General features: G+C 42.7%; 1 protein-coding gene across 1 annotated transcript in view; it reads left to right on the top strand.

Annotated features, from left to right (window-relative positions):
* The first annotated feature begins 2,785 nt into the window (after positions 1-2,785).
* Positions 2,786-20,526, top strand: part of LOC124256602 — a 44,227-nt gene continuing 26,486 nt past the window's right edge. Inside the window, exon 1 of the mRNA XM_046690581.1 lies at positions 2,786-3,151. Coding sequence (XP_046546537.1) covers positions 2,818-3,151 — 334 coding nt within the window. The 5' untranslated portion in view covers positions 2,786-2,817. The remainder of the gene's footprint in view (positions 3,152-20,526) is intronic.

Here is a 20,526-nt window from a genome sequence, read left to right as displayed (position 1 = left end):
GCTTTTACGCCGCATTTAGCAATATTCCAAGAGCGAAAATAACCTCCATACATTGAAATATGGAATAAGAAAATGAGTTACATATTTGTAGGGCTGTCTTGGCCAGTAATTCCGACATGGGTGGGTGAGACAATGCCATGTTGGCAGGTAGCAAGTTCATTAACTAATTCAACAATTTCGATTAAACGTGGTTGTGTGATTGGTAGATGACAAGAAAGAGAGTCTGAAAAGATGATAAATTGTTTATGTTTTGCTTACTTACTAATGTACTAGTGCTATTAATATGAACTTTGATTCGGCTTTCGAAGGATTATCCGGCGTCTTGATTGTATAGTCTTGGACAAAGGATGGTTGCCATTGCAAGTAAAACACCACCTCGGTAAAAATACATTTGTTAGTACCGTATATGTTTATTAACTCACTCTGGCTGATAGATAAGTTGATTTCTTTCAGAGTTCAGCAATATATTTCACAGAACCACACCCGATACCATGTGTGGTAGTCAAAACTACACCAAATAGAAGTTAATGTGGACAAGTAGCGCGCTTGTAATGACATATTTCACGTGAGTGTAATTGTGTTATTTTGGGAGTGCACTTTTTCCATCATGACACTGCCTACTCTTGTTATATATTACTTTTTTAATGTATACTGCCAGTCTACCTGTACTGCCGTAGGTACACTTCCACAGTGATCTGTATCAATTTGTGGTTACTTTTAGAATACTATTAGTTATTTACATTACTGTCTTTGTGGTTTGTTGCTGTCACATCTAGTCTAGATTCACGGTTTATGTTTTAGGTTACCGCACAGCCCCGCACCGCACCGCACCGCACCGCACCGCACCGCAACGCAACGCAACGCACCCCACACCACAACACACCACACCACAACACAACGGTAATGTGACATGTATCTCTATGTAGCCTATGTAAGAACGTAAATGTGAGCAAATGATAGCAGAGATAGCTGTTAACAGTTATGGAATTTTATGCATTTGACTGGTTTTATTATCCTTAATATCTTAAGATTGTCACATCCAGTTTGGTCGATGAGAGTTCATCACCATTTTCATGCTATGCGAACTTCTGTCACCTATTTTGTGCTTGTGTATGTCATTAAACAGAAATATATACATGCAAGGAATATATTGCGAAAGTCTTTACAGAACAAAACTGCTACCATTTAGTAAAAATAAGTCATTTTACTTTTCATTTGTGTCTCTAAACACTTCTAGCCTTAGCTTCATCCACACAGCAAAGCCAAAAGTCAGTTCCTCTGTATGTTCCGCGTATGGAGAAAAGACATTAATATGGCACATTGTTTCATTTCGAAACATTTATAGAACCCTGACAAGGGAAAAATTGCGTACAATGACACAGCCTTGCTCGAAATACCAAATCTAGATTCTACTCTTGCAATGAAAAACTAAGGAATCATTGTCCAGCCTGGAATCGCTAAAAGAGTTTCAACTTCACCTGTTGTACATCTTTTATCAAATCTTGTATTAGTTATGCAAAAGTGTTACTTCCTCAGTAACACTATGAACTTAACCAGAACACATTTCGTTTTTGAGATAAATTTATGCTACCAAGTTTAAACATCTTGGAAAACCTTGTGTGGCAATTTGTCTGGATCTGTCACCATTCTCAGTCTGCATTGCAGATCACCTTCAACCTACCGGGTACTGTCTGGGTAAGCCTGTGTAACATGAGACAAACTTGACTGGCACCGCTTACCATGATGCCCCTGTATAACAGGAAAATGTGTTGTCGTCGGAGACAATGGTGTTCGAGTTCCATCTTTTGGAACAGTGTTGATGACGTCAGTATCGACATGCACAATGGCAAATCTAAAACTGGAACAGGAAACCGAGAACGAAACAAAATCAGTTATTTACATCATCACTGCGCACATAAGGGTGTACTGGACTTTTTTATTTTGTTACCTGTTGACACTACACTAGCACCTTCAAGTGAATGGAAAACAATCGCATCGATGTCCTGTGATCGTACCACCTTCAACACCTGTTTTGTTTAGGTCCCATATGGTGGCGTCATGTTAAAATACTGTACCCGTCCCACACGATAGCTTATTGATTCGTTTTGCACCATGTGCAACTGAATTGACGTCAGTACGCTATTCTAGTCTACCCCTCGACTTCATATATACTCTTTGTAACCGACGTGACGATTCACGTCGGGTGACTTTGAATAGTAGAGTCACATACAGTGCGAATAATTCGGTTACCACGATGTTTCATGGATGATTTGTGTCCATAAATAATTGAGCTTGACCTAATCAGTTTTGCCAACACCAGTATCGATTCGTGTTATTCAGATATCGATTCGTGTTATTCAGATATCGATTCGTGTTATTCAGATATAGATTCCCAATGCGACAAGTAACTGCACTAGACCAAATAAGTTGTTCTTTCCGACTTGTTTATTCCTAGGAGACTGTTATTGCTTTGAGTCGGTTCCTTCTAAAGAATCGTTAATAAGCCAATAACACGTATTTGTTTAAACATACTTAAAAATGCATGTTATAAAGAAAGCATTTAGAAAGTCACGACCAAGGAAAGTAATTAGAAATGCAATGTTCTGAGCCGCTGATGCCACTTCATTGTTGTCTCCTTGATGTGGTAACAAATGAACAAAAAAATACATTGTACCATATCTACCCAGATACAAGACTGTTGTTATTACAAATAGGTAGTTGCATCCACACGATGTGACTGTGTATGCTACCAGAGGTAGATCTGAACATCATGAGGTATGTGACTTTCTGGTGAAGAGCGGGGTAGATCTGAGCCTCATGTACACCAAGATGTCACTGCTAACTGTTTACGTTCTGTTCAGCGCCACTTATGTTCCCAGTGGTTTAAGTCAGTTGGTGTACAACATGGACACTTGCACCAATGTGACATTCCACAGAAGGTCTGAGATGGATGATCTGGTGTTTACTGGAGGTCTTGTAGAAGAGATGAACCAGGTGGACATGAGGGCTGAATGTTTCTCTGAGTGTCAATGGCGGAAGCTGTGTAACCTGGTCTTGTACAACCCTCTCACCAGAAAGTGTAGACTACACTCTGCAGCCTTCGACTCTAACAGTGATGGCTCCTCTGAGCCTGGATGGCAGTACTATGGCGGTAAGGGTTTTCATTTTGCTTACAATGCCGTTACCACTTCACATTCCTCTGATTATCTTTTAACTCATATAGACACTGGGTAATCTGGTCGCAACAGCGTGTCTAAGTCTGAAATGACACAGGATGTTAACCACTATTTGACACACACAAGAACACGTAAGGTATTACATATAATATTCCGTCAGATTGCTTATAGAGCTGTTCAAGTTGGAATCTGGGCACACTCTCACATCACTGATATTTCAGCCATATTGTGACGAGAACCAATTTGACATTGGTAAGGAATAAATGTTTCATATGAGCAAAACAGAGTATCACAGTTAGATTTAGAACTAGCATTTAGTGATAAAATAATATCACGATACGGGCAGTACACAAGGTAAAACCAGGCTAAAGATCGCCAGCAACTGAAGGTATAGCACCATACTAGGAGCCATGGGGACTTACAGTACTTTCACTACCTGCATGGACCCTAGCTGGATTGACACCATCCCTTCAGCTGTTGCCAGTTCAGTTAATTAACATGTATTCAACGACAATAACTTTACAATATTGTATCAGAGGTGGTGTCAGAGACTTGTCGAGTGCTGCCTTAGCAGAACAATCGACCATTGTGTTCCAATAAATTCCAACATGGCTGGCTAACCAACTAAAGACGATGTCGCACTGGCCAGTAGCAAGATTATTGTAAAACCTGATTATGTGAATAAAAATGTGTTTCTGAGATATTTATTTTTAAAACCAGCAGGCACGAAAGAGAATGTGAAATGACTATATATTGTTTCTATTTACGGTGGTTATCAATATATTTAAGAGGAAGTAAATGGTGACGAGCTGGGCAGGGTGTTGTCTGTTGTCAATGAATTATACTGCTGACAGTTACTGTAGAGGGAACACAGGACGCAGCAAAGAGAAGAAGAAGAACAGTATTCCTGGTCAGTCAAATGCATGTTCACAGCAAACAAATCAACTCGCCTGTCATGTGTCAAACGCCATAACTCTATCGCCAACTTACCGATCATGGTCAAGGCTTATTACCCTGACATATCACCCGTCCCTATATTGTATTCTGGGATTCCGAAGTATTACAACAGGACGCACAATTAGAACAAAAACAACCAAGAAAACAAAACCAGAAAAAAAACCAACCAAAACACACAAAAAACATACTGTGTATTTCAAATGTCAGTTCACAACCAAATCAATTCCCGTGTGTCAAAACAAAGCATGACTCTTTGTCCACCACACCGATCATGGTCAACATTCCTGACCGCTGTCGTAACATTGTAATCTTCTTTGAGATGTGAATAGAAGTTGGATCAAAGGAAGGATCAAAACATATGGATGAACCACTACTTTATTACAGCGAGAGCGACGTTTCGATGTAGGTTCTATTTTCTCCGTTCTACCTACACCGAAACGTTATAAAAATGTTGTTCATCCATATATTGTCAACCTTCAACATGATATTCTGAAACCTTTGAATCGGAATCAACTCCTCAACGCGTGGCTGGTCCGCCGCTAGCTGTGATTAACCAAACACTAAATATATGGTTTAACATCGCTGGTCTCTCCGTCCCTAGCTGTGCTGAACCAAATACCATATATATGGTTAAACATCGCTGGTCCGTCCCTAGCTGTGCTGAACCAAACACCTTATATATGGTTAAACATCGCTGGTCCGTCCCTAGCTGTGCTGAACCAAACACCATATTTATGGTTTAACATCACGGGTCCATCCGTCCCTAGCTGTGATGAACCAAACACCAAATATATGGTTTAACATCGCTGGTCCGTCTGTCCATAGCTGTGCTGAACCAAACACCATATTTTTGGTTTAACATCGCTGGTCCGTCAGTCCATAGCTGTGATGAACCAAACACCATATTTAAGGTTTAACATCACGGGTTCATCCGTCCCTAGCTGTGATGAACCAAACACCAAATATATGGTTTAACATCGCTGGTCCGTCCCTAGCTGTGCTGAACCAAACACCATATTTTTGGTTTAACATCGCTGGTCCGTCCATAGCTGTGATGAACCAAACACCATATTTTTGGTTTAACATCGCTGGTCCGTCCCTAGCTGTGATGAACCAAACACCATATTTTTGGTTTAACATCGCTGGTCCGTCCGTCCATAGCTGCGATGAACCAAACACCATATTTTTGGTTTAACATCACGGGTTCATCCGTCCCTAGCTGTGATGAACCAAACACCAAATAAATGGTTTAACATCGCTGGCCCGTCCGTTTCTAGCTGTGCTGAACCAAACACCATATATATGGTTTAACATCGCTGGTCCGAGACTAGTTGTGATGAACCAAACACCATAATTTTGGCTTAACGTCGCTGGTCCGTCCGTCCATAGTTGTGATGAACCAAACACCATATTGTTGGTTTAACATAGCTGGTCCGTCCGTCCATAGCTGTGATGAACCAAACACCATATTTTTCGTTTAACTTCGCTGGTCCGTCCATAGCTGTGCTGAAATAAACACCATATTTTTGGTTTAACATCGCTTGTCCGTCCGTCCATAGCTGCGATGAACCAAACATCATATTTATGGTTTAACATCAAGGGTTCATCTGTCCCTAGCTGTGATGAACCAAACACCAAAAATATGGTTTAGCATCGCTGGTCCGTCCGTTTCTAGCTGTGATGAACCAAACACCATATATATCGTTTAACATCGCTGGTTCGTCCCTAGCTGTGCTGAACCAAACACCATATATGTGGTTTAACATCGCTGGTCCGTCCATAGCTGTGATGAACCAAACACCATATTTTTGGTTTAGCATCGCTGGTCCGTCCTTAGCTGTGCTGAACCAAATACCAAATATATGGCTTAACATCGCTGGTCCGTCCCTAGCTTTGATGAACCAAACACCATACTTTTGGTTTAACATCGCTGGTCCGTCCATAGCTGTGCTGAACCAAACACCATATTTTTGGTTTAAGATCGCTGGTCCGTCCGTCCACAGCTGCGATGAATCAAACACCATATTTATGGTTTAACATCAAGGGTTCATCCGTCCCTAGCTGTGATGAACCAAACACCAAATAGATGGTTTAGCATCCCTGGTCGGTCCGTTTCTAGCTGTGATGAACCAAACACCATATATATGGTTTAACATCGCTGGTACGTCCCTAGCTGTGATGAACCAAACTCCAAATCTATGGTATAGCATCACTGGTTCGTCCGTTCCTAGCTCTACTGAACCAAACACTATATGTTGGTTTAACATCGCTGGTTGGTCCATAGCTGTGCTGAACCAAACACCATATATGTGGTTTAACATCGCTGGTCCGTCCCTAGGTGTGATGAACCAAACACCGTATTTTTGGTTTAACATCGCTTGTCCGTCCCTCCATAGCTGCGATGAACCAAACACCATATTTATGGCTTAACATCACAGGTTCATCCGTCCCTAGTTGTGATGAACCAAAAACCAAATATATGGTTTAACATCGTTGGTCCGTCCGTTCATAGTTGTGATGAACCAAACACCATATTGTTGGTTTAACTTCGCTGGTCCGTCCGTCCATAGCTGTAATGAACCAAACACCATATTTATGGTTTAACATCACGGGTTCATCCGTCCCTGGCTGTGATGAACCAAACACCAAATATATGGTTTAACATCGTTGGTCCGTCCGTTCATAGTTGTGATGAACCAAACACCATATTGTTGGTTTAACTTCGCTGGTCCGTCCGTCCATAGCTGTAATGAACCAAACACCATATTTATGGTTTAACATCACGGGTTCATCCGTCCCTGGCTGTGATGAACCAAACACCAAATATATGGTCTAACATAACTGGTCCGTCCGTTTCTAGCTGTGCTGAACCAAACACCATATATATGGTTTAACATCGCTGGTCCGAGACTAGTTGTGATGAACCAAACACCATAGTTTTGGTTTAAAATCGCTGGTCCGTCCGTCCCTAGCTGTGCTGAACCAAACACCATATATATGGTTTAACATCACTGGTCCGTCCGTTCATAGCTGTGCTGAACCAAACACCATATTTTTGGTTTAACATCGCTGGTCCGTCCGTACCTAGCTGTGATGAACCAAACACCATATATATGGTTTAACATCGCTGGTTCGTCCCAAGCTGTGATGAACCAGACACCATTTATATGGTTTAACATCGCTGGTCCGTCCCTAGCTCTGATGATCCAAACACCATGTATATGGTTTAACATCGCTCGTCCGTCAGTCCCTAGCTGTGACGAACTAAACACCAGATATAGGTTTAACATCGCTGGATCGTCCCTAGCTGTGATGAACCAAACACCATATATATGGTTTAACATCGCTAGTCCGTCCCTAGCTGTGCTGAACCAAACACCATATTTATGGTTTAACATTACGGGTCAATCCGTCCCTAGCTGTGATGAACCAAACATCAAATATATGGTTTAACATCGCTGGTAGGTCACTAGCTGTGATGAACCAAACACCATATATATGGTTTAGCATCGCTGGTCCGTCGCTAGCTGTGATGAACCAAACACCATGTTTATGGTTTAACATCGCTGGTCCATCCGTCCCTATCTGTGATGAACCAAATACCAAATATATGGCTTAACATCGCTGGTCCGTCCCTAGCTTTGCTGAACCAAACACCATATTTTTGGTTTAACATCGCTGGTCCGTCCGTCCATAGCTGCGATGAACCAAACACCATATTTATGGTTTAACATCACGGGTCCATCCGTCCCTAGCTGTGATGAATCAAACACCATAGATATGGTTTAACATCGGTGGTCCGTCCGTCCATAGCTGTGATGAACCAAGCACCATACTTTTGGTTTAACATCGCTGGGCCGTCCGTCCATAGCTGTCATGAACCAAGCACCAAATATATGGCTTAAGATCCAAGCTGAACCAAACACCATATATATGGTTTAACATCGCTGGTCCGTCCCTAGCTTTGATGAACCAAACACCATATTTTTGGTTTAACATCGCTGGTCCGTCCGTCCATAGCTGCGATGAACCAAACACCCTATTTATGGTTTAACATCACGGGTTCATCCGTCCCTAGCTGTGATGAACCAAACACGAAATATATGGTTTAACATCGCTGGTCCGTCCCTAGCTGTGCTGAACGAAACACCATATTTTTGGTTTAACATCACGGGTCCATACGAACCAAACACCAAATATATGGTTTAAGGTCGCTGTTCCGTCCGTTTCTAGCTGTGCTGAACCAAACACCATATATATGGTTTAACATCGCTGGTCCGAGACTAGTTGTGATGAACCAAACACCATAGTTTTGGTTTAACATCGCTGATCCGTCCGTCGAAAGCTGTGATGGACCAAACAGCATATTTTTGGCTTAACATCGCTGGTCCGATCCTAGCTGTGCTCAACCAAACACCAAATTTTTGGTTTAACATCGCTGGTCCGTTCAAAGCTGTTCTGAACCAAACACGACATATATGGTTTAACATCGCTGGTCCTAGACTAGCTGTGCTGAACCAAACACCATATATATGGTTTAACATCACTGGTCCGTCCCTACGTTTGATGAACCAAACACCATATTTTTGGTTTAACATCGCTGGTCCGTCCGTCCATAGCTGCGATGAACCAAACACCATATTTATGGTTTAACATCACGGGTCCATCCGTCCCTAGCTGTGATGAATCAAACACCATAGATATGGTTTAACATCGGTGGTCCGTCCGTCCATAGCTGTGATGAACCAAGCACCATACTTTTGGTTTAACATCGCTGGGCCGTCCGTCCATAGCTGTCATGAACCAAGCACCAAATATATGGCTTAAGATCCAAGCTGAACCAAACACCATATATATGGTTTAACATCGCTGGTCCGTCCCTAGCTTTGATGAACCAAACACCATATTTTTGGTTTAACATCGCTGGTCCGTCCGTCCATAGCTGCGATGAACCAAACACCCTATTTATGGTTTAACATCACGGGCTCATCCGTCCCTAGCTGTGATGAACCAAACACGAAATATATGGTTTAACATCGCTGATCCGTCCCTAGCTGTGCTGAACGAAACACCATATTTTTGGTTTAACATCACGGGTCCATACGAACCAAACACCAAATATATGGTTTAAGGTCGCTGTTCCGTCCGTTTCTAGCTGTGCTGAACCAAACACCATATATATGGTTTAACATCGCTGGTCCGAGACTAGTTGTGATGAACCAAACACCATAGTTTTGGTTTAACATCGCTGATCCGTCCGTCGAAAGCTGTGATGGACCAAACAGCATATTTTTGGCTTAACATCGCTGGTCCGATCCTAGCTGTGCTGAACCAAACACCAAATTTTTGGTTTTACATCGCTGGTCCGTTCAAAGCTGTTCTGAACCAAACACGATATATATGGTTTAACATCGCTGGTCCTTGACTAGCTGTGCTGAACCAAACACCATATATATGGTTTAACATCACTGGTCCGTCCCTAGCTTTGATGAACCAAAGACCATATTTTTGGTTTAACATCGCTGGTCCGTCCGTCCATAGCTGTGATGAACCAAACACCCTATTTATGGTTTAACATCACGGGTCCGTCCTTAGCTGTGGTGAACCAAACACCATATTTTTGGTTTAAGATCGCTGGTCAGTCCGTCCATAGCTGTGATGAACCAAACACCATATATATGGTTTAACATCGATTGTCCGTCCCTAGCTGTGCTGAACCAAACACGATATTTTTGATCTAACGTCGCTTTTCCGTCCGTCCATAACTGTGATGAACCAAACACCATATTGTTGGTTTAACATCACGGCTTCATCAGTCGCTAGCTGTGATGAACCAAACACCAAATATATGGTTTAACATCGCTGGTCCGTTCGTTTCTAGCTGTGCTGAACCAAACACCATATATATGGTTAAACATCGTTGGTCCGAGACTAGTTGTGTTGAACCAAACACCATATTTTTGGTTTAACTTCGCTGGTCCGTCCGTCCATAGCTGTGATGAACCAAACACCATTTATATGGTTTGACATCGCTGGAACGAACCTAGCTGTGCTGAACCAAACACCATATATATGGTTTAACATAACTGGTCCGTCCGTTTCTAGCTGTCCTGAAACAAACACCATATTTTTTGTTTAACATCGCAGGTACGTCCCATGTTGTGATGAACCTGACACCATATATATGGTATAACATCACTGGTCCATCAGTCCCTAGCTGTGATAAACCAAACACAATATATATGGTTTAACAGCACTGGTCCGTCCTTAGCTGTGCTGAACCAAACACCATATATATGGCTTAACATTGCTGGTCCGTCAGTCCCTAGCTGTGATGAAAGAAACACCATATTTTTGGTTTAACATCGCAGGAACGTCCCTTGTTGTGATGAACCTGACACCATATATATGGTATAACATCACTGGTCCGTCAGTCCCTAGCTGTGATGAACCAAACACAATATATATGGTTTAACAGCACTGGTCCGTCCTTAGCTGTGCCGAACCAAACACCATATATATGGCTTAACATCGCTGGTCCGTCCGTTCCTAGCTGTGATGAACCAAACACCATATTTTTGGTTTAACATCCCTGGTCCGTCCCTAACTGTGCTGAATGAGACATCATATATTTGGTTTAACATCGCTGGTCCGAGACTAGCTGTGATGAACCAAGCACCATATATATATGGTTTAACATCGCTGGTCCGTCCCCAGCTGTGATGAACCAAACACCATATTTATGGTTTAACATCACGGGTCCATCCGTCCCTACCTGCGATGAACCAAACACCAAATATATGGTTTAACGTCGCTAATCCGTCCGTTTCTAGCTGTGCTGAACCAAACACCATATATATGGTTTAACATCGCTGGTCCGAGACTAGTTGTGATGAACCAAACACTATATTTTTGGTTTAACATCGCTGATCCGTCAGTCCAAAGCTGTGATGGACCAAACACCCTATTTTTGTCTTAACATCGCTGGTCCGTCCCAAGCTGTGCTGAACCAAACACCATATTTTTGGTTTAACATCGCCGGTACGTCCCTAGCTGTGCTGAACCAAACACCATATTTTTGGTTTAACATTGCTGGTACGTTCATAGCTGTTCTGAACCAAACACCATATATATGGTTTAAGATCGCTGGTCCGTCCCTAGCTGTGGTAAACCAAACACCATATTTTTGGTTTAACATCGCTGGTACGTTCATAGCTGTGATGAACCAAACACCATATATATGGTTTAACATCGCTGGTCCGTCTTTAGCAGTGATGAACCAAACACCATATTTTTGGTTTAACATCGCTGGTCCGTCCGTCCATAGCTGCCATGAACCAAACACCATATTTATGGTTTAACATCACTGGTTCATCCGTCCCTAACTGTGATGAACCAAACACCATATATATGGTTTAACATCGATTGTCCGTCCCTAGCTGTGATGAACCAAACACGATATTTTTGATCTAACATCACTGGTCCGTCAGTCCCTAGCTGTGATGCACCAAACACAATATATATGGTTTAACAGCACTGGTCCGTCCTTAGCTGTGCCGAACCAAACACCATATATATGGTTTAACATCGCTGGTCCGTCAGTCCCTAGCTGTGATGAACCAAACACCATATTTTTGGTTTAACATCACTGGTCCGTCCCTAACTGTGCTGAACCAAACACCATATTTTTGGATTAACATCACTGGTCCGTCCCTAGCTGTGATGAACCAAGCACCATATATATGGTTTAACATCGCTGGTCCGAGACTAGCAGTGATGAACTAAACACCATATATATGGTTTAACATCATAGGCCCGTCCGTCTCTAGCTCTGCTGAACCAAACACCATATTTTTGGTTTAACATCGCTGGTCCGTCCCTAGCTGTGATGAACCAAACACCAGATATATGGTATAACATCACTGGTCCGTCAGTCCCTGGCTGTGATGAACCAAACACCATATATATGGTTTAACAGCACTGGTCCGTCCATAGCTGTGCTGAACTAAGCACCATGTATATGGTTTAACATCCCTGGTCCGTCAGTCCCTAGTTGTGGTGAACCAAACACCATATATATGGTTTAACATCGCTAATCCGTCCATAGCTGTGATGAACCAAGCACCATATATATTGTTTAACATCGCTGGTCCGAGACTAGCTGTGATGAACAAAAGACCTTAGTTTTGGTTTAACATCGCTGGTCCGTCCCTAGCTGTGATGAACCAAACACCACATTTATGGTTTAACATCGCTGGTTCATCCGTCCCTAGTTGTGATGAACCAAACTCCAAATATATGGTTTAACATCGCTGGTCCGTCCGTTCCTAGCTGTGTGGAACCAAACACCATATTTATAGTTAACATCACTGCTTCATCCGTCCCTAGCTGTGATGAACCAAACACCAAATATATGGATCAACATCGCTTGTCCGTCCGTTGCTACCTGTGCTGAACCAAACACCATATTTTTGGTTTAACATCGTTGGTCCGTCGCTAGCTGTGAAGAACCAAACACCATATTTTTGGTTTAACATCGCTGGTCCGTTACTAGCTGTGATGAACCAAACACAACATTTATGGTTGAACATCACTGGTTCATCTGTCCCTAGTTGTGATGAACCAAACTCCAAATATAGGGTTTAACATCGCTGGTCCGTCCGTTCCTAGCTGTGTGGAACCAAACACCATATTTATGGTTAACATCACTGCTTCATCCGTCCCTAGCTGTGATGAACCAAACACCAAATATATGGTTCAACATCGCTGGTCCGTGCGTTGCTAACTGTGCTGAACCAAACACCATGTTTTTGGTTTAACGTCCTGGTCCGTCCCTAGCTGTGATGAGCCAAACACCATATTTTTGGTTTAACATCGCTGGTCCGTCCCTAGCCGTGATGAACCAAACACCATATATGTGATATAACATCATTGGTCCGTCAGTCCCTGGATGTGATGAACCAAACATCATATTTTTGGTTTAACATCGCTGGTCCGAGACTAGTTGTGATGAACCATACACCATATTTTTGGTTTAACATCACTGGTCCGTCCCTAGCTGTGATGAACCAAACACGATATATATGGCTTAACATCACTGGTCCGAGACTAGCTGTGATGAACCAAACACCCTAATATGGTTTAACATCGCTGGTCCGTCCCTAGCTGTGATCAGCCAAACACCACACTTATGGTTTAACATCACTGGTTCATCCGTCCCTAGCTGTGATGAACCAAACTCCAAATATATTTTTTAACATCGCAGGTCCGTCCGTTTCTAGCTGTGCGGAACCAAACACCATATTTATAGTTAAAATCACTGCTTCATCCGTCCCTAACTGTGATCAACCAAACACCAAATATATGGTTCAACATCGCTGGTCCGTCCGTTGCTAGCTGTGCAGAACCAAACACCATATTTTTGGTTTAACATCGCTGGTCCGTCCCTAACTGTAATGAACCAAACACCATATTTTTGGTTTAACATCGCTGGTCCGAGACTAGCTGTGATGAACCAAACACGATATACATGCTTTAACATCGCTGGTCCGAGACTAGCTGTGATGAACCAAACACCATATATATGGTTTAACATCATAGGCCCGTCCGTCCCTAGCTGTACTGAACCAAACACCATATTTTTGGTTTAACATCGCAGGTGAGTCCCTACCTGTGATCAACCAAACATCATATATATGGTTTAACAGCACTGGTCCGTCCTTATCTGTGATGAACCAAACACAATATATATGGTTTCACATCGCTGGTCCGTCAGTCCCTAGCTGTGATGAACCAAAGATCATATTTTTGGTTTAACATCGCTGGTCCGAGACTAGATGTGATGAACCATACACCATATTTTTGGTTGAACATCGCTGGTCCGTCCCTTGCTGCGATGAACCAAACACGATATATATGGTTTAACATCGCTGGTCCGAGAGAAGCTGTGGTGAACCAAACACCATATATATGGTTTAACATCATAGGCCCGTCCGTCCCTAGCTGTGCTGAACCAAACACCATATTTTTGGTTTAACATCGCAGGTACGTCCCTTGCTGTCATGAACCAGACACCATATATATGGTATAACATCACTGTTCAGTCAGTCCCTAGCTGTGATGAACCAAACACAATATATATGGTTTAACAGCACTGGTCCGTCCTTAGCTGTGCCGAACCAAACACCATATATATGGTTTAACATCGCTGGTCCGTCAGACCCTAGCTGTGATGAACCAAACACCATATGTTTGGTTTAACATCGCTGGTCCGTCCCTAACTGTGCTGAACCAAACACCATATTTTTGGATTAACATCACTCGTCCGTCCCTAGCTGTGATGAACCAAGCACCACATATATGGTTTAACATCGCTGGTCCGAGACTAGCTGTGCTGAACGAAACACCATATTTTTGGTTTAACACCGCTGGTCCGTCCTTAGCTGCGATGAACCAAACACGATATATATGGTTTAACATCGCTGGTCCGAGACTAGCAGTGATGAACTAAACACCATAATATGGTTTAACATCGCTGGTCCGTCCGTTCCTAGCTGTGATGAACCAAACACCATATTTATGGTTTAGCATCACGGGTTCATCTGTCCCTAGCTGTGATGAACCAAACACCATATTTTTGGTTTAACATCGCTGGTCCATCCCTAGCTGTGCTGAACCAGACATCATATTTTTGGTTTAACATCGCTGGTCCGAGACTAGCTGTGATGAACAATACACCATATTTTTGGCTTAACATCGCTGGTCCGTCCCTAGCTGTGATGAACCAAACACGATATATATGGTTTAACATCGCTGGTCCGAGAGTAGCTGTGGTGAACCAAACACCATATATATGGTTTAACATCATAGGCCCGTCCGTCCCTAGCTCTGTTGAACCAAACACCATATTTTTGGTTTAACATCGCTGGTCCGTCCCTAGCTGTGATGAACCAAACACCAGATATATGGCATAACATCACTGGTCCGTCAGTCCCTGGCTGTGATGAACCAAACACCATATATATGGTTTAACATCGCTAATCCGTCCATAGCTGTGATAAACCAAGCACCATATATATTGTTTAACATCGCTGGTCCGAGACTAGCTGTGATGAACAAAACACCTTATTTTTGGTTTAACATCGCTGGTTCGTCCCTAGCTGTGATGAACCAAACACCATATTTATGGTTTAACATCAATGGTTCATCCGTCCCTAGTTGTGATGAACCAAACTGCAAATATATGGTTTAACATCGCTGGTCCGTCCGTTCCTAGCTGTGTGGAACCAAACACCATATTTATGGTTAACATCACTGCTTCATCCGTCCCTAGCTGTGATGAACCAAACACCAAATATATGGTTTAACATCGCTGGTCCGTTCGTTGCTAACTGTGCAGAACCAAACACCATACTTTTGATCTAACGTCGCTGGTCCGTCCGTCCATAGCTGTGATGAACCAAACACCATATTGTTGGTTTAACATCACAGCTTCATCCGTCCATAGCTGTGATGAACCAAACACCATATACATGGTTAAACATCGTTGGTCCGAGACTAGTTGTGTTGAACCAAACACCATATTTTTGGTTTAACTTCACTGGTCCGTCCGTCCATAGCTGTGATGAACCAAACACCATTTATATGGTTTGATATCGCTGGGACGTCCCTAGCTGCGCTGAACTAAACACCATATATATTGTTTAACATAACTGGTCCGTCCGTTTCTAGCTGTGCTGAACCAAACACCATATTTTTGGTTTCACATCGCAGATACGTCCCTTGCTGTGATGAACCAGACACCATATATATGGTATAACATCACTGGTCCGTCAGTCCCTAGCTGTGATGAACCAAACACAATATATATGGTTTAACAGCACTGGTCCGTCCTTAGGTGTGCCGAACCAAACACCATATATATGGTTTAACATCGCTGGTCCGTCAGTCCCTAGCTGTGATGAACCAAACACCATATTTTTGGTTTAACATCGCTGGTCCGTCCCTAACTGTGCTGAACCAAACACCATATTTTTGGATTAACATCACTGGTCCGTCCCTAGCTGTGATGAACCAAGCACCATATATATGGTTTAACATCGCTGGTCCGAGACTAGCTGTGATGAACTAAACACCATAATATGGTTTAACATCGCTGGTCCGTCCGTTCCTAGCTGTGATGAACCAAACACCATATTTATGGTTTAACATCACGGGTTCATCTGTCCCTAGCTGTGATGAACCAAACACCATATTTTTGGTTTAACATCGCTGGTCCATCCCTAGCTGTGCTGAACCATGCATCATATTTTTGGTTTAACATCGCTGGTCCGAGACTAGCTGTGATGAAAAATACACCATATTTTTGGTTTAACATCGCTGGTCCGAGAGTAGCTGTGGTGAACGAAACACCATATATATGGTTTAACATCATAGGCCCGTCCGTCCCTAGCTCTGCTGAACCAAACACCATATTTTTGGTTTAACATCGCTGGTCCGTCCCTAGCTGTGATGAACCAAACACCAGATATATGGTATAACATCACTGGTCCGTCAGTCCCTGGCTGTGATGAACCAAACACCAGATATATGGTTGAACAGCACTGGTCCGTCCATAGCTGTGCTGAACTAAACACCATGTATATAGTTTAACATCGCTCGTCCGTCAGTCCCTAGTTGTGGTGAACCAAACACCATATATATGGTTTAACATCGCTAATCCGTCCATAGCTGTGATGAACCAAGCACCATATATATTGTTTAACATCGCTGGTCCGAGACTAGCTGTGATGAACAAAACACCTTATTTTTGGTTTAACATCGCTGGTCCGTCCCTAGCTGTGATGAACCAAACACCACATTTATGGTTTAACATCACTGGTTCATCCGTCCCTAGTTGTGATGAACCAAACTCCAAATATAGGGTTTAACATCGCTGGTCCGTCCGTTCCTAACTGTGTGGAACCAAACATCATATTTATGGTTAATATCACTGGTTCATCCGTCCCTAGCTGTGATGAACCAAACACCAAATATATGGTTCAACATCGCTGGTCCGTCCGTTGCTAACTGTGCTAAACCAAACACCATATTTTTCGTTTAACATCGCTGGTTCGTCCCTAGCTGTGAAGAACGAAACACTATATTTTTTGTTTAACATTGCTGGTCCGTCCCTAGCTGTGATGAACCAAACACCACATTTATGGTTTAACATCACTGGTTCATCCGTCCCTAGTTGTGATGAACCAAACTCCAAATATATGGTTTAACATCGTTGGTCCGTTCGTTCCTAGCTGTGTGGAACCAAACACCATATTTATGGTTAACATCACTGCTTCATCCGTCCCTAGCTGCGATGAACCAAACACCAAATATATGGTTTAACATCGCTGGTTCGTCCGTTGCTAACTGTGCTGAACCAAACACCATATTTTTGGTTTAACATCGCTGGTCCGTCCCTAGCTGTGAAGAACCAAACACCATATTTTTGGTTTAACATCGCTGGTCCCAGACTAGCTGTGATGAACCAAACACCATATTTATGGTTTAACATCGCTGGTCCGTCCCTAGCTGTGATGAACCAAACACGATATATATGGTTTAACATCGCTGGTCCGAGACTAGCTGTGATGAACCAAACATCATATATATGGTTTAACATCAAAGGCCAGTCCGTCCCTAGCTGTACTGAACCAAACACCATATTTTTGGTTTAACATCGTAGGTACGTCCCTAGCTGTGATGAACCAAACACCATATATGTGGTATAACATCACTGGTCCGTCAGTCCCTAGCTGTGATGAGCCAAACATCATATTTTTGGTTTAACAGCACTGGTCCGAGACTACTTGTGATGAACCATACACCATATTTTTGGTTTAACATCGCTGGTCCGTCCCTAGCTGTGATGAATCAAACACGATATATATGGTTTAACATCGCTGGGCCGAGAGTAGCTGTGGTGAACCAAACACCATATATATGGTTTAAGAACATAAGCCCGTCCGTCCCCAGCTGTGTTGAACCAAACACCGTGTATATGGTTTAACATCGCTGGTCCGTCAGTCCCTAGCTGTGGTGAACCAAACACCATATATATGGTTTAACATCGCTGATCCGTCCATAGCTGTGATGAACCAAGCACCATATATATGGTTTAACATCGCTGGTCCGTGACTAGCTGTGATGAACAAAACACCTTATTTTTCGTTTAACATCGCTGGTCCGTCCCTAGCTGTGATGAACCAAGCACGATATATATGGTTTAACATCACTGGTCCGAGACTAGCTGTGATGAACCAAACACCCTAATATGGTTTAACATCGCTGGTCCGTCCCTAGCTGTGATCAGCCAAACACCACACTTATGGTTTAACATCACTGGTTCATGCGTCCCTAGCTGTGATGAACCAAACTCCAAATATATTTTTTAACATCGCAGGTCCGTCCGTTTCTAGCTGTGCGAAACCAAACACCATATTTATAGTTAACATCACTGCTTCATCCGTCCCTAACTGTGACGAACCAAACACCAAATATATGGTTCAACATCGCTGGTCCGTCCGTTGCTAGCTGTGCAGAACCAAACACAATATTTTTGGTTTAACATCCCTGGTCCGTCCCTAGCTGTGATGAACCAAACACCATATTTTTGGTTTAACATCGCTGGTCCGAGACTAGCTGTGATGAACCAAACACCATATTTTCTGTTTAACATCGCTGGTCCGAGACTAGCTGTGATGAACCAAACACGATATACTTGCTTTAACATCGCTGGTCCGAGACTAGCAGTGATGAACCAAACACCATATATATGGTTTAACATCATAGGCCCGTCCGTCCCTAGCTGTACTGAACCAAACACCATATTTTTGGTTTAACATCGCAGGTGCGTCCCTAGCTGTGATCAACCAAACATCATATATATGGTTTAACATCACTGGTCCGTCCTTATCTGTGATGGACCAAACACAATATATATGGTTTCATATCGCTGGTCCGTCAGTCCCTAGCTGTCATGAACCAAACATCATATTTTTGGTTTAACATCGCTGGTCCGAGACTAGCTGTGATGAACAATACACGATATTTTTGGTTTAACATCGCTGGTCAGTCCCTTGCTGTGATGAACCAAACACGATATATATGGTTTAACATCGCTGGTACGAGAGTAGCTGTGCTGAAGCAAACACCATATTTTTGGTTTAACATCGCAGGTACGTCCCTAACTGTGATGAACCAAACACCAGATATATGGTATAACATCACTGGTCAGTCAGTCCCTGGCTGTGATGAACCAAACACAATATATATGGTTTAACAGCACTGGTCCGTCCTTAGCTGTGCTGAACCAAAGATCATGTATATGATTTAACATCGCTGGTCCGTCAGTCCCTAGCTGTGGTGAACCAAACACCATATATATGGGTTAACATCGCTGATCCGTCCATAGCTGTTATGAACCAAGCACCATATATATGGTTTAACATCGCTGGTCCGAGACTAGCTGTGATGAACAAAACACCTTATTTTTGGTTTAACATCGCTGGTCCGTCCCTAGCTGTGATGAACCAAACACCACATTTATGGTTTAACATCACTGGTTCATCCGTCCCTAGTTGTGATGAACCAAACTCCAAATATATGGTTTAACATCGCTGGTCCGTCCGTTCCTAACTGTGTGGAACCAAACACCATATTTATGGTTAATATCACTGGTTCATCCGTCCCTAGCTGTGATGTACCAAACACCAAATATATGGTTCAACATCGCTGGTCCGTCCGTTGCTAACTGTGCTGAACCAAACACCATATTTTTCGTTTAACATCGCTCGTCCGTTACTAGCTGTGATGAACCAAACACCACATTTATGGTTTAACATCACTGGTTCATCCGTCCCTAGTTGTGATGAACCAAACTCCAAATATATGGTTTAACATCGTTGGTCCGTCCGTTCCTAGCTGTGTGGAACCAAACACCATATTTATGGTTAACATCACTGCTTCATCCGTCACTAGCTGTGATGAACCAAACACCAAATATATGGTTCAACATCGCTGGTTCGTCCGTTGCTAACTGTGCTGAACCAAACACCATATTTTTGGTTTAACATCGCTGGTCCGTCCCTAGCTGTGAAGAACCAAACACCATATTTTTGGTTTAACATCGCTGGTCCCAGGCTAGCTGTGATGAACCAAACACCATATTTATGGTTTAACATCGCTGGTCCGTCCCTAGCTGTCATGAACCAAACACGATATATATGGTTTAACATCGCTGGTCCGAGACTAGCTGTGATGAACCAAACATCATATATATGGTTTAACATCAAAGGCCAGTCCGTCCCTAGCTGTACTGAACCAAACACCATATTTTTGGTTTAACATCGTAGGT

This window comes from Haliotis rubra, unplaced genomic scaffold (assembly GCF_003918875.1).
Source record: "Haliotis rubra isolate DU_JTF1 unplaced genomic scaffold, ASM391887v1 Scf630, whole genome shotgun sequence".
NCBI classification, from domain to species: Eukaryota; Metazoa; Mollusca; class Gastropoda; order Lepetellida; family Haliotidae; genus Haliotis; species Haliotis rubra.
The sequence above is the reverse complement of the archived record's forward strand: the minus strand, read 5'-3'. Positions and strand labels throughout refer to the sequence as shown.